The sequence below is a fragment of the Lepidochelys kempii genome, chromosome 4 (genome assembly GCF_965140265.1).
Source record: "Lepidochelys kempii isolate rLepKem1 chromosome 4, rLepKem1.hap2, whole genome shotgun sequence".
Taxonomy (NCBI): domain Eukaryota; kingdom Metazoa; phylum Chordata; order Testudines; family Cheloniidae; genus Lepidochelys; species Lepidochelys kempii.
Window position 1 is genome coordinate 136,428,807 of NC_133259.1, and position 14,512 is coordinate 136,443,318.

Here is a 14,512-nt window from a genome sequence, read left to right on the forward strand (position 1 = left end):
CTGCTCTTATGCAGACCGGGGTGGAGGTAGCCAGGAGCTGGGAACAGCTGAGCCAGCCCACACCACGTGGAATCCAACCGGGACCCCTGAGGCCTCCAGAATCCCCAGAACAAGGGCCAGTCTGTGGGACCTTCTCCTGGGTGACTGAGTCGGACTGGGCCCCGGCCCTGATACACAGACCCAGCCCGAAACATCTGGGGATGCAAACTACCCTGCCCTGTGCTGGTCAATGGCAGGAGGCTCTAGTGCCCTGGATTAGCCGGCACTCGCCCCTATGCAGCCCCACCTCTCCAAGCCAGGCCATCTGTTAGTTGCCCTCCGAACCTTGTTCCTCTCTCAAGTGCCGGATGCTTCCTGGTGCAGCAGACAACGAGCCTCTGAAAAGACTCTCCCGGGGGGTTGTGAGCTGAGGGTTTGGTAGTATCGGAGATGTCTGGGCCCGGTCAGTCTGAGAGACAGGGATGGCATTCTAGGTCCTTCCTGCTGTGGGCATGCTGTCTAGTGCCAGACCGACAGACTGAGGCTTCCTGGCCTCTTTATCCACAGTGTGCAGAGCCCCACCCATGCGTGCATTGTCCCTGACCCAGGGAGAGCCCTGGGAGGGTGGACACAGGGTCACCCAGGCCTGTTTGGTGTGTCGCTCTGTTCCCCCTCTAGGGGCACCTAGACCATTGAGAGATTAATGAGTCTGCTACAGCCTTAGCTAAGAGCCATGTGGCTTTGAGCTCATGGAGTAGAGGCTCAGACACTAAGCTTCAGAGGTCCCAGGTTTGATCCCGACGACGACGACCGGGGTCTGTTGTCATTACACTAGCCAGTCCCCCGGCCTCGGAGCTGACAGAGTACCTTGCAGAGCCTGCTGCGGCTGGGAGCGCTGGTGGTGTGGATGGGGATCAGTTGTTCTCCATGTCCACTGAAGGCAGGACAAGATGCAATGGGCTTAATCTGCAGCAAGGGAGATTTAGGTTGGCTATGAGGGGAAAACTTCCTGACTCTAAGGGGAGTTCAGCTCTGGAACAGGCTTCCGAGGGAGGTTGTGGACTCCCCATCACTGGAGACTTTTTAAGAACAAACCCCTGTCAGCGATATGGCCTAGGCTTACCTTGTCCTGCCGCAGCGCAAGGGGCTGGACTAGGTGACTTCTCAAGGTCCCTTCCAGCCCAACCTCTCTGTGGTCCTATAGCACGTGTTCACATAGACCCGTGCTTCCTGGGTGCAGTGTGTTCACTGGCAGTGTGCAGAGAGCGGACGGGGACAGAGGCGCTCCAAATCCTACCAACGGGCATGGTGAGGTTAGCGCCCACAGCTGCCTGGGGGGTCTGTGTAGCACCAGTATTTCTTACAGGGCCAGCCCCAGGGGAGCTAGAGGATGACGATGTAGGTTGTTGGCTTCCCTAGTGCCATACGGTTGCTTAGCGCTTAGCAGACAAATTGACAGAACAGCTGCAGGCTCCTGTCCTCTCGACGGGCACAAACCTCGCCAGGGAGGATCAGCCTGCAAAGGGCAGGGCAAGGCTCTAGCCGCAGGAGATGTCACTACCTGCCCGGCGGGCCAGTCTCAGGAAGGGGCGTTCTTACAGATGGGGAGGAGTCTGCTCTGATACGAGGGCATGGAGCCCACCCAGTGCCCTGCCCCGGCCACAGGATCTGGAGGAGGAGGTTGCATGGGGATGGGGCAGGGGAGGAAGGGTGGAGCGGCTTGTTGGGGGAGGAGGCCAAGGCAAGGCACAAGCTGCACTGAGCTGGCGGGAAATGGGGCAGCACACACAGGATGGATGAGCCGTCACCGCTGCCCCAGTCAGGATCCCAGGGAGAAGCCCCCAGTGCTCTCACCAGCCAGCCCCTCTGCTGCTCTCCCCTCCTGGCACGGCCGCATAAGGCCCAGCACAGCCCGTATTAATGCTGGTTCCTGGCTCTACCCGCCGAGGGCAAGGCTGGAGAAGTGACAAGCTACGAGCAGGAGCTTTCTGGGCAAGCTGGCAGAGGCCTTCCTCTTTGGCAGGGTCACCAGGGGAGCAGTCGGGAGCGAGGCTCTATTTACCTGCCGGGGCACTGCGGGATTGTCCCTGCGTTGGGGCCACCACGATAAACGACACTGAAGCAGGTTGGAGTCAGCCCAGGAGATTGCCTTTGAGAGGAGCTATTCACTGCTCTTCACAAGCAGGCTGCATTCTTTGCTTCCCACCCTGGCTGGGGGATGGGGCGTGTGGGGAGGATCAATTGGGGGTGAGTTAAGGATGCTTCTAAATTGACCCTACATGGCCCTGATGATCAGAAATCTGCGGCTCTTACTGAAATCAGGGACCATCCCTGGAAAACCAGGGCCTTTGGTGTTACCTTTTTCTTCCCCAGCATTAAAAGGAATTGGGCTCGGGGTCCAGTGGCCAGGGCTTGGGGTTGGCTTGTTCCGAAGAAACAAGGAATTAGTTTAAACACCTATTGAACCCACAGGAAAATAGGGGGAGAATTTTAAGACAGTCAAAGCATTCAACAGTTAATCTCCATTGTAATAAACTTGCTTCTTTCTATGTGTGGTACTTACATGGCCCCATTAATACAGTACCACAGCACGCCACAACCGTTAATGGATTTCTCTTCACAACACCCCTGCGGTGTTGGGTATTGACGTTCCACACAGGGAGTAAGTGATTTGCCCAAGGTTCATGCAGGAAGTCCGGGACAGAGGCAGGAGTTCTGAGCGCCAGGCTGACCTGCAGGCCTGTCCTTCCTTCCTCTCCCGGTACTTGGGCAGAATCTTTTAAAGAGAAAATTCCTCCTAATTTGACAATCGCTCGAAGGGCATCAGCTCCCCTGTTTGGGGGGCAAAGGAAGTTGGTTCTGAGCTGCAGCTCTCAGGCTCTGTTGCTGGCATCTGATGCTGTCTCCTCTTAAGTCAAATGTATGTGAAAACGGAAGAGAGGAAAAGGCAGCTTCTTTCTCTGGGTTGCAGTTCCATTGCTGGCAGGCTAAGATCAGCACAGAGCACACGGTCCTGGACTCTGGCTTTGGCATATGCCTGGCAGGTTCCTTTCCTTTGGTCTGCCCAGTCTGTAGGGTGCTTTCTTCACCAGGACCCGGCTGCTTAGGGGTAGCTTTTTGTCTGCCACGCTGGTCGCAGCAAATTATTGTGAGGTTAGATCTTCCCCGGCTGGCTTAGCTGGGTTCTGATGAGACAGAAGGCAAAGAGAGGACAAAAAGTAAGAGTAAGATGAGAAAGGAAATTGACACCGCGTGAAGCAGGAACCTTGGGTTCCCAGCTCAGGATGTAGCCATGGAGATGGTGATGTCATCTCGTTTCTTCCTCGTCTGGTCTAGGTGACGGCATCTCTCTGGATCAGGAAAGAGAAGACCCGCCTGTGGTGGAGATGGCCATGTGTGTTGTGTGGGGTAATCCCCCCTTACCATTCGCTATCTCACTGCCACCTGCAACCAGAGCCAAGAACACCTGGGTTTTCAGCCTCACCACCAAACCACGCTGCCCCTCGGTCACAACATACAAACTCCTGGGGCTCGGAGTGAAAGGCTGTGTAACCCATTACCAATCCCTGAGCTATCTAGTCTCCCCATTGCCCTCTAGTACCATTATAATCTCTGTGTATTAGGGTAGCACCTAGAGGGCCCCACTGAAATGGGGGCCCCATTGTGCTCGGCGCTGCACATACACGTAGCAAGCGGCGGCTCTCGCTCCAAAAAGCTTACAAGTATTTCCAGCATTAACATTCAGCTGTCGAGGGAGACATGTTACATCCAACCCGCTGGGATGGCAGCGCTGGCTGCATTTCCTCTGGATCCTCTTCCAGCACCGCTCCCATTGTGCAAAACGCGTTAGACCCTGATTCAGAGCCTGGGCCCACAAATGAATGAGAGTGGGATGCGAGATGACGGTCTGTCGCTTAATTTATCTGCTACTGCATCCTTCCTCACTTTTAATGGCACCAGCAGCCCCGAATATTCATGTGCACTCGAGGCGCTTGGCAGCGTGTTCACCTGTCACCATGACTCATATGTTTTAATTAAGGACGAGCCGAACTCGTAAGGGAATCTTAGCAGGCGGCTTTGTGGGAGACGTACGAGCGCTCAAGATAACACAATTGGCTTATTTTTAGGTTCGCTTGAAGTTTAGAACTGGGTCATTCAAAATTAGAAGGATGGACTCGATCCTCAGGGGTTTCCATTGCTCTGTGGGACTGGGTGGCACGATGGGAGGCTGCTGGTTTGAATTTGGTCTGGGTTAATGGTCCGGCTTCACTCTGGACAGTCCTTTTTCAGAGACGTTTATCCCCTGTCGGACGTAGTTTTGACCAGTATTGGACCGGAGGGCACCATTTTGAATAGCACACTGCTTCATCTGCTCCGGCATGACCTCACACACATGCTGCATAGGAGGTCACACTGGCGGGGGTCGGGTCATGCAGGCAGGGGCAGGTCCCCACTGTTCCCGCAAGTGCCAGAACGTCCAGTATTCCAGGAACGTGAGAGTGGTCACCCTAGAGTACGCTCTAGAGAGACCCAACCCATTAGGGCTAATTAACACCCTTGCTGGTAGGCTCAGAGAGCCAAGGATTGCATGGGGATTTGGGGACTCTGTATAATTTATTAATTCTATGTGAGATTATGAACTCTCTATGCATCTTTACCAAACTGCCAACTTCGTTTTGAATGTGGGAGCTAATTATCTTCTCTGTTGCCTTTTTACCTCCATATTGGGCTGAAATGCCAGTGGGCAGTGGTACAGGGCTGACAATGGAGAGTTGTCAGTGGTACTCTGAGCACACAGCAGTTATGCTAAAGAGGATGCCTGAGTTGAGAGACCATTTCAGGCAAGTTGATCGGCAGGCGGGGGGGTTGGGCAGTGGAAACTCCCTACGCAGGACAAAGTGAAGGTGGCAAAAGCAGGCAATTGTAAAAGGAGTCGCAGGGGGAAGACTGTCTCAGAGAGAGACGCAGGCAGTTGGAAAGGAACTGATCTATTCAGGGTCTTTGTCTCTGGCCATTTTCACCAGCTCAAGCTGAGGGGAGTTTCTGAGCAGCCTGATGAGTCAGGGGAACTCTGCCTACCTGAATAGAGACAGTCCCCCATGGGCTCCCAAGGGACAGGTGAGCTAGAGAGGGGGTGCTGCAGGCAGGACGTGTGTTGTGTTCTCCGTGACCTGGATTCGCTCCATATTTCTCAAGCTTAAGTAAAGAGCAAGAATGTTTTGGGGATCTTGTGCCTGCACATTGCATGGCACACACCCCTGGACTTTTGGCTGAGGGGGTGTTTAAGCTTGGGTGGGGGCGGGTCTGAGAAGTTAACACTGGTTCTAGGGGCTGGGCAAGGGGACAGAGAGGTCTAAACTCCCAGGAGCAGATGGTGGAGAGAGGATCTGGATATAGAGTGTACACCTAGGGACCCCAAGCCCGGGCCATTGACTGGACTCCTTTCAGATCCTGGAGGCTTAAAACACACATGATCCAGCGGCTGCAGTCTGGTGAGTGAGCAGCCACGAAGGGGCGCTTGGCTAGACCTGTGACAGTTAGTACGACTTGGAAGTACGACTCAGAGGGAGAGACAAACGGGAGTGAGATGCCCAACTCCTACTGGCTCCTGGCTCAATGCCTCGACGTGGGCTCTCAGTCTCTGAAATACTCAAGCCAGGGCTAAATTCCTTTTCTTTCCTTCTGGTGGTATCACACGTGCACAGGCTAAATGTAAGGTGGAACTTACTTTGGTCACCCTGATGGTCCCCCCTTCCCTCCCCATCTCCTCCCATTAAAAGATAAGAACTTGGTTCCTGCAAATGGCCTGAAGAATAAGAGGTGATGGTTGTTGTTTTTTTCCAGAAAGAATATGGAGCATTAATAATAACCCTCTGCTGTTCTCCAGGCCTGGATTTCCAGACACAAACCCCTCCCTGATGCAAGGGCTACGGAGATTAGCCGACGCTACGTTAGGCAATTCCACCCTTTGGCGCTGTAGGATTTCAAAGAACCTCTTGGGCTGCGTCCCTGCTGGGGACGGTTAAAGCAGGCTCTCTGTCTTGTTCCAGGAGTTGCACAGACCCTGTGGGGCATGAAGTCATCTGGGCACTGGGAGCAGGCTGCAGGGACATCATCTCTCTACAGGTGGCACCACTGCACCCTTGGTAAGAGGAGCCCCCGAATCACCCGCTCGGCGGTTCTCAAACGTTAGCAACCTGAGAACCCCCCATTTTGATTTAAAATTTTCCGTGGACCCCCAAGCCGGCTTCTAATTTTCCCCAGGAGTGCTCAACGCCCGCTCAACCCCAGGCCTCGCCCCCACTCCACCCCTTCCCCCAAGGCCCCACCCCCCACCTCTTCCCGTCCCCACTCTACCCCTGGACTTGGAAGAAGTTGGGTTCCAGATCTAAATGTCCTCGCTGGGCCCTCTGGGCTGAACCAAAATCCTGGACCCGAACTCGGAGGATGTTGGGATGGGGAGCTCAGCCCCGTCTCTAGATATAAAGGCTAAAGCATCTTAGGAATCTGCAGCTGCATCTAACAGCGATGCAAATGTTGCAAAGGACCCTGATGCATCCGCGATGAAGGGCACGGCCAATCCTGAACATCAGACCGCTGCCAGAGCTCTTCGCCGCTTATGTAATAGCAGCCCCGATGGGCTCGTGTGTTTAGAGAAGGGTGTTGAGTCTCACTGTTTAATAGATGACTGTAATTTCTCTCACTTTTAAAGTCTGTGATCTTCTGGCATTAAGATTCTGGAGGTCTCCCCACTCTGCAGAGTACAGAAAAAAATCTTGAAGTGCTAATAGGTGCATGACTTAGATAACAGCACAGTTCAGGGGAGGTAGAAATTAGGTCAGGTTATTCACCTCCTCTCTTCCGTGCAGCTGAGAATCTTCCCTTTCTTTTGCCATAGTAGATGTTAGGCAATACCATTACGTACTCTAACTCTACCTGACTTATGGCACACCCAGTGGCAGATTAATGATTTTGCCACCCCTAGGCCCAGAAATAATTGTCCCCCCACCCTCCCCAGCTCACCTCTGCTCCGACTCTGCCTCCTCCCCTGAGTGCGCCGCCGGGTCCTGCTTCTTCCTGCTCCCTGACAGTCCTTGTGCACGAAACAGCTTCGCGAAGGACGCGGGAAAGGCGGGAAACACAGCACGCTCAGGAGAGGAGGCGGGGCTGGGGCGGGGATTTGGGGAACGGGACCAATAGGGGCAGGGAGGGGGCGGGGAAGGGGTGGAGTTGGGGCGGGGCTGGGGGCGGAGGGGACGAACCGGCACCAGGGGAAGCAGGCTCTGGCTGCTATTATAAATTTGCTGCCCCCGCAAATTTGCCGCCCTAGGCCTAGGCCTTGTCAGCCTAGGCGTTAATACGCCACTGGGCACACCCAGATCAAGACATGTGGAAATGACTTCTTTCAGTGGCTGGGCAGGTGGACAAGACCTTTAGAAATGGGTCACTGAAGTACCCAGGACCTCTGCTGGAAGGAACACCAGACCCTGTGAGCGTGTATTGCCTTCTAGTGTGACAAACACACACAGGGTATAAGACCTATTGCTACAGACTGTGACCAGTATTACTTCCTTAGCTTTAAAGGTAGCAGCCTGAATTTTGAAGCAGAAGGTCATGAGTTCTCTTCCCAGTGCCGGAGGACTGTGTTTCAGTGACATTACAGTAACTGGGATAATTTATCAATTCCTTATTTCCTCCCCTTTCCTCTGCAGCCAGCAGCCGACACGTTTCAGCAACCGCTGCCTTCAGATGATCGGCCGATGCTGGCCGCATTTAAGAGCTCTGGGTGTTGGTGGCGCGGGCTGTGGAATCCAGGGACTGGCTTCTTTAGGTAAATGCAAATCGACTCAGTCATGCTGCGAAGTGGAGGTAGAATGGGATATGGGCGCAGGACGTGTTCCGCTGGGTGCGGCCCTGTGCTGGGAATGCTGATATGTATGTCGGGAGATGTGCCCGTATTGGGGGAGTTCTCTGATATTCCCCTGGGCACCACAAAATTTCCACTCGCGGCATTTAGCTTGGGGGCGGGGCGAGTCTCAAACATGTGGACCGAGTCTTAAGAGAGAGTGTTACATAGGTCCCGCCTCCTCTCCACTCAAGTCCCGCCTCTGGTCCCCATGTGCCAACACACAGGCCCCGCCTCCCTTCCCATTAGATCCTTCGTGTTCCCAACCACAAAATGTGCAGGCAGCTTCAGGCCAGACCCCGCCCCAGGCTGCTTCTCCCCGCTGCGTGCTGCGACTCCCGGGAACGCTGACCCAGCTGACCCTGTGTTCTTCATCTCGCCAGCCCGGAATTGCATGCGGCTGCAGGTGCTGGAACTCGACCATGTGACGGAAATTAACCAGGAGGTGGCGGCGGAGGTGTGTCGGGAGGGCCTGAAGGGCCTGGAGATGCTGGTGCTGACCTCCACGCCTGTCACCCCCAAATCCCTGCTGCACTTCAACAGTGAGTAGCGACTGCCGGCACCGCGGAGCCTTGTTTTAGCTCCCAGCCACAGCCCCCCTTGCAGGACTGTCATCGGAGCAGCTAACGGGCAAAACAACACAACACATCCTGTTTAAATAGTCACTGTGGACAGTCGCAGCCCCTTGCTGGTGTCCTAGGCTGCGGGCCAGATTCTGCTTCCGTTTACACCAGTAGAAATCTGAAGTCATTCTACTGATGTCCATGGAGTGACACCAGATTTACCCTGGTGTAACGGAGGTCACAATCTGGTCCTCTGCACATGCATGAGGACTGGAGATCTTCATTGCTCCAGATCCGCAGCAGTGTTAAGCAGGTGGGGTGTATCACTTCCAGCCTTGGCCAGCTCAGCAGGGTGGGGAGTATGGTTGAGGCGGTTTCGCCAGGCGTCCTGGGATGAAATTGTAGGTGAAATATCCAGAAACGCTTCCCAACGATGAAAGGCATAAAAGTCTGCTGGGGACATGGTGGGTGCACCATTTTTGGAGTCATTACAAACTGGAGTGGACAACAGGAGAAAACCTTCTAAGGGGCAGGATCAGGCCTGGGATAAATACCTAGGGGAACAGGACAGGTCAATAGAGGGCCTTTTCTGTCTCAAGTGTGGGGTTTTCAAACGCTCCTGAGGCAGGTAACACCGTGACCACCCCCTCATGGCCCGCAGTTGTTCAGCAGGTGCCCTGCCTCAGTTTACCCTCTCCAGAGCTTCTTACATAAACTCCACCCGTGCAGAATCTTTAAAACATTCCCCTCCTGGGTCTAATATCTTTATATATAATTCACAACAATACTCAGTGCTGGGGCTTCTCCCAGAAAGGGAGCCTCGTCTCCCCTCAACCCGTCCCCAGCCTTCCCACCTGGAGTGTTTTGCTCTGGGATTCTCTCGGGAGAGGATCCCAACCTTCCTGCTTCAACTTCCCTGCTTTTGCCAAGCCACTCCCAGCCCTCCCTGGACTTGAAAAGTCCCCAACTCTCCTGCGGCATCACCCTGCCACAGCTTCTTCCCATTCCTCTCTGGCTCTTTATAGAGCCAGCAGCCCCCTATCGGGCCCCATCCAGAGGCTATTAATGAGGCACAGATGGGCTGGGCCATTCCTTCTTAAAAGACTCGGTCCCCCTTGTGACAGAGCACGAGTACCACTGACTGTGAATAGGGCCGGTGCTCCAGAAGTCCCTGTGGCCATACTGACCATCACAGCCTGCTCCCTGGGATCCGTGTGGCACCCGGGCACTGTTCCCCACACGTCACACACCCTGGCTGTCTCTCTGTTGCCCCAGGTGTCTGCCGGAACCTTAAGTCCATTGTGGTGCAGGTGGGCATTGTGGACTACTTCAAGGAGCCGAACAGCCCCGAAGCCCGGAAGATGTTTGAGGAGATGGTGAACAAACTCCAGGTAAAGGGAGCCAGGCTGGTCCCTGGGTGGCTCTGAGCACAGATTCCTGTGCTCCGCCAAGTCAATAGACTGAGGACATTGACCAAGGCCTGAGGGCTGCTCCAATTCCCAAGGCCCCCGCCCAGCAGTGGAAAGCACAGAATGGCCCCAACTCGCTGGCCACAGCACACCAGGGCCTGGGCACACGGCCAGCAGAGAGCCTTTCTGACAGCTGTATGCCAGTTGGGCAGACTCCTGCACAGGGCGATACTCAGGAGGCATTTTCACCCCCTTTGCTCTGCCTTAGGAGCATAAGGGGAAGCGCTGTTTACTTCCAGAGTGATTTTAGCAGCAGTGATCTAAGGCCTTATTAGCAACACGGTTAAGAAATGTGTAATAGACGGGCCCCATTCTTTCCTCTGCATTTGTTTGTGCAAGGGAGCTGTGCTTGTGGATCTGAGCGTGCAGAACATAGAAGCGAGTCCCTGTGGGCCAGTTCTTGGGGGTGCACATGGCTTATTGCATGTATGGGGCAGGTAATGTTCTGCTGGGCTGGGCTTCTTCCCGGGCTTTGTGCTTGCCCCGAGATGAGATCCAACGCAAGGGCTGGTGAGGAGGGCAAACCAGGATTTCCTTCCACCTTTCAGCCCCCGGCTCTGGCTGATCTTTGGGAAGATGATTTGATTGCAGTGCAGGGCTTGAGGGTCACTCCTGTGCAGGCCACCAGTGCTTGGTAGGATCTTCCCCTGGTAGGATTTATTTGGATGTGCAGGTGTTTTGCCTTTCAGCTCTGGTACCGCAGGGGTCTAGTTCAGCTGTGTAAATCAAGGGGAATTATTCATACCCTGCCGTGAAAGAGGTGGGCTCCCGCACTGTGTTCTCGGGGGAGTTTTCTTTTTCTCTTTTTCTCTCTAGGTTCTTTTTTTCATTCTCTGTTTCTCCTTGGGGAATCTGAATATTTACATCCTAGTGCTAATGAGCTGCAGAGGCAAATACCAAAGAGTAACAATTCCAAATAGTCACACTGAACATTCCTCCGGGGAAGTCAACGGAGATCCTACAACTTGGGTCCAGTCCTTATCAGTGCCACCCAGGGCCTGGAGCCCAGTGCAATGGAAGAGGTTGGGGGAAGGATGAGGTTCCTTCATGCTGCAGAGGGAAAATTGGGTCTAAGTTAATTCTCTTTCCCTTGAAAATATATTTCTTACATAGTAAAGTCCATGGGGCCAAATTCTGAGCTGGTGTCAGCTGCATTGGTGTGAGTGGAGTTACCCCTGCTCTGAATTTCCCCTTCCTTTGTAGTGCTTTGAGAGCTACAGGTGAACAGCACCATACAATTAATTGGCTCTGCGTTAGTATTAGCCAAATGCATGCATACGCTCTGCTGTCCATGCATTTAACCCTCCCCGCCCTTCTCTTCCAGGCCCTGAGGAAAAGACCCGGCTTCTCAAAGATTTTACACATTAAGGTGGAAGGAGGCTGTTAGCCCTGCAGGGAACGACGACGTGTGTCCTCCTCCGTCCACCTGAGCAACAGAGACAGTGAAACCAAACCCACCGTCCGCCCTTTGTTTGAAACCCGGAGCCACAGAAGAGCCAGCCAACGCACACAACTCGTGCAGGCCTTGGTGACTGGAAGTGACCCGTTCCCTCGGTGGGGCAGGGTATGTAACATATTGCGGACGTGACGGTGCTACAAAGGTAGCTTCTTGACCTGCCAGAGAGGGCTCAGCTGCTCTCTTTCTGCCTGAGGAACTAGGCCGGACACCCTGTTGCCAAGGAGCTTTGTGTTGGGGACATTTCTTTCTTTGAGCCTCGCTTTCGTTTAGCGGGAGCTGGGGATCTGAGTGACGTGGCACGTGACCCAGCCAAGCACAGCTTCCCCCTCCTTGCCACCTGAGTGGATGAGTCTAAGACTGAGGTAGAGCCAGGCCCCGCGCCGGCCCTACGTTGAGGGTCGCGCCGTCGGGACCGGTAAACAGCGCTGGGGAAGTCGGAGCTCCCTGCACAGCCTTTCTTGATGTGTGGCTCGACTGAATCCCAACTCCCATCCGAGCTCCATTTTAGGGGGGCGGGGTAGTGCCGCCGGGCGACCCACGGCCCAGCATTACTGTACATTTTACACTCTTTTCTTTCAATTTACCCAACGTGGGTAAGTGCCTCCCTCAAGCCAGCGGCCACAACAGCACAGCCTCCGCAACCACAACGTACAAAGCTCCTCTTGCTCGTGACCCTTGGGGCGCCTTGGGAAGCTAGCCGGCGACATGGAGCGAACGCCTCCGCCAAGGACACCAGTCCAGCCTCGTCTCCTCTTCACCCCGTAAGGAAGCCAAATTCCCTTCCTGCAAAGGCAATAAACCGTCTCATCAGGGGAATCACGTGTCCTCACAAGCACTCACAAGCATTCCCTGGCTCATTCCCAGGGCGAGGCGTCCATCTTCCGCAAGGCAGCTCGTTCTGGGGTAAATTGCCCGCTGTTGGCACAGAGATGGGCTAGCGCCTAGGAGAAGAGTCAACGTTGCTGCTCGGAATACAGACAGACTTCTGCCATGGCACCTCTCTCCCCAACCAGCTTTAAGTAAGATCCATTGGCTGAAATTCCGATCTCCAAAGATCTACAGTTCTGTCGGCGACAAAGCCCCTGCCTTGATCAGCGATGGCAGCCCTTGATGTATTCATTACACATGGGCACTGTTTGTACCAAACCTGTTCTTTTTGCAAAAGTTGATCTTATTACCAGACAGGAGAACTCGCTCCCTCCAAAGGAAATGGCTTCTTGAGGGTCTATGTCTCTTTACTCTCCACTTCCAGAGAGAAGCAGCCAGCAGGTTTCCATGCCACAGGGTGATGCCTATAGGAGCAGTGCCATCACCGGGGTGATGCAACAGCCCCCCCCCAACTGCAATCAACGCTTGAGCCGTGATCGAGAAGCCTGCTTCCTTGCCCCACAGAGAGACGGTGTGCTAGCCAGTGGTGAAAGCACCATGCCGTGCCCACAGTGCTCTTCCCCTGTCCTGCCTTCCAGAGGCAGAGAAACTAGCTGACCGGGATGGTGGAGGTGACGCTCATCGTCCACTCTGGGCTGCTGGTATCAAGAAGCCATCAGCCACCCGGTGTGGGACTTGGCCGAAGTTGGGTCTCTCTCAGGATGACGGGGGGGCAGTGGCGGTTCCAAACACCTTCCTCCTCCATCCGCCCTTTGTCAAGCGACCAATAGGCATGGCACCTTCTCTGGTTCCCCTTTGTAGGAATGAAGAGATGGTCGGAGGCCTTCTGAGCCAGCAGGACAAGCTGGCCCTCTTGCAGTGGGTGGGATCCAGGACAGCCTCCTACACGCTGATGTGCCATGAGAGCGCCAATCTCAGAAGTTCCCAAATCTGAAGAAAATTGTGTGGGGAGGGAGGAATCTAGCAGTTAATCCAAGACCAATCCAAACCACCTCGCCCCTGGTAACTCCAACACAAATCCCCTGCACTTCAGGGGCAGGCTTTCGAAATCCAAAACCACATCCGGCTCTGAATTTTGCAAACAGGCTCTCCCTTCGTAACGGGCTGAACCAAACTCCCCAGTCGAAGCGCCCATTAACTAAGGGTGTTTGAAATCCAGATCCAGCCATTAGGGGGCTCGAGCCCACTGCTGGATTTAATTTGTCTCCTCTGAAAGCAGGGTGGGTTAGTTAGGGTTTGCTTTTGTAACACACAACTCTAGATCAGGGACACCCAAACTTCGCAAGCTGATGGTAGCTTTCCAGGAGTAGGGGAGCTGCGCTTAATGTGCATAAAATGGAGCCAGAGAGGCAACAAGAGGAGATTACCAGTCCCAGCATGCAGTGTGCCATCCTGCCTCTTAGCGGCATCCAGTTGGAACCTTTGCATGCTGGGATTTGTAGTCACCTTGGACCTCTTGAAAAATAACAATTGTCACTGTCACTGCCCTCTCTGCATGGGAAGGAATATGGGGAAATGAGCGAGGACTTTTAAGCAAATCCACAGGCAGAGGGGGGGAAAGGATGCCACAACCAGCAAAAAGAGAGAAGCTACAATACAGGGGAAAGGAGAACAACACAGCCTCCGAAAAGCCACATTTTGCTACCTTTTAACACAAGTCAGACTAGTGGCTACAAGTCCTGTAAACTGAGATGTCACCTTCTGACATTGTGCAGAGACTAGGGAATGACCTTAAAAGAAGCAAAGTAAGTATTTATTTCTGTAAACAAAACAAAGAAGACTTGAAAGAAAAATTATATACTCAGCATGTTTATACACTATGCTTAAAGACTATCCTGTCTGAGAGTCACGTCTGAAGACTGAAGATTCCTGCTGCTAGCTCAATTTTTCTGTCTCCAATACTATTCAAGCTGTTTCCAACAGCACATGGGAAGCCTGCCCATCTGACATCGGGAGAGTTAGGTATGTTCTGTGGCAAATTTCTTTCCTGGTTTGGATGGAGTGGGGGGAGGAGGGGAGCCGAAAATTCTTTGAAAATGTTATTTACTGGTTTTGAAAAGTCAGGCTTTTTTTTATCGTATTTTCTGCTTGTGGATCCCGGTGCAGTGGCGTGTGGTTCGTCTGTGTGTGACACACATCCCTTCCGCCCCTCACTTGGCTTTTGTGAATCATGGCCGTGCATTGTAGTTTGAATTTGTTACTTCGCTGTGCCATCTTCCCCCACCTAGAAAACGAACGGGTCATGGGC

General features: G+C 53.8%; 1 protein-coding gene across 4 annotated transcripts in view; it reads left to right on the forward strand.

Moving 5' to 3' along the window:
* FBXO41 (F-box protein 41) overlaps positions 1-14,512 on the forward strand; it is a 69,425-nt gene that overhangs the window by 38,028 nt on the left and 16,885 nt on the right. For all 4 annotated transcript variants that reach the window (XM_073343011.1, XM_073343010.1, XM_073343012.1 and 1 more), the window contains exons 9-13: positions 6,030-6,125; positions 7,692-7,810; positions 8,269-8,427; positions 9,724-9,839; positions 11,242-14,226. In XM_073343011.1, coding sequence (XP_073199112.1) covers positions 6,030-6,125; positions 7,692-7,810; positions 8,269-8,427; positions 9,724-9,839; positions 11,242-11,304 — 553 coding nt within the window. In that variant the 3' untranslated portion in view covers positions 11,305-14,226. The remainder of the gene's footprint in view (positions 1-6,029; positions 6,126-7,691; positions 7,811-8,268; positions 8,428-9,723; positions 9,840-11,241; positions 14,227-14,512) is intronic.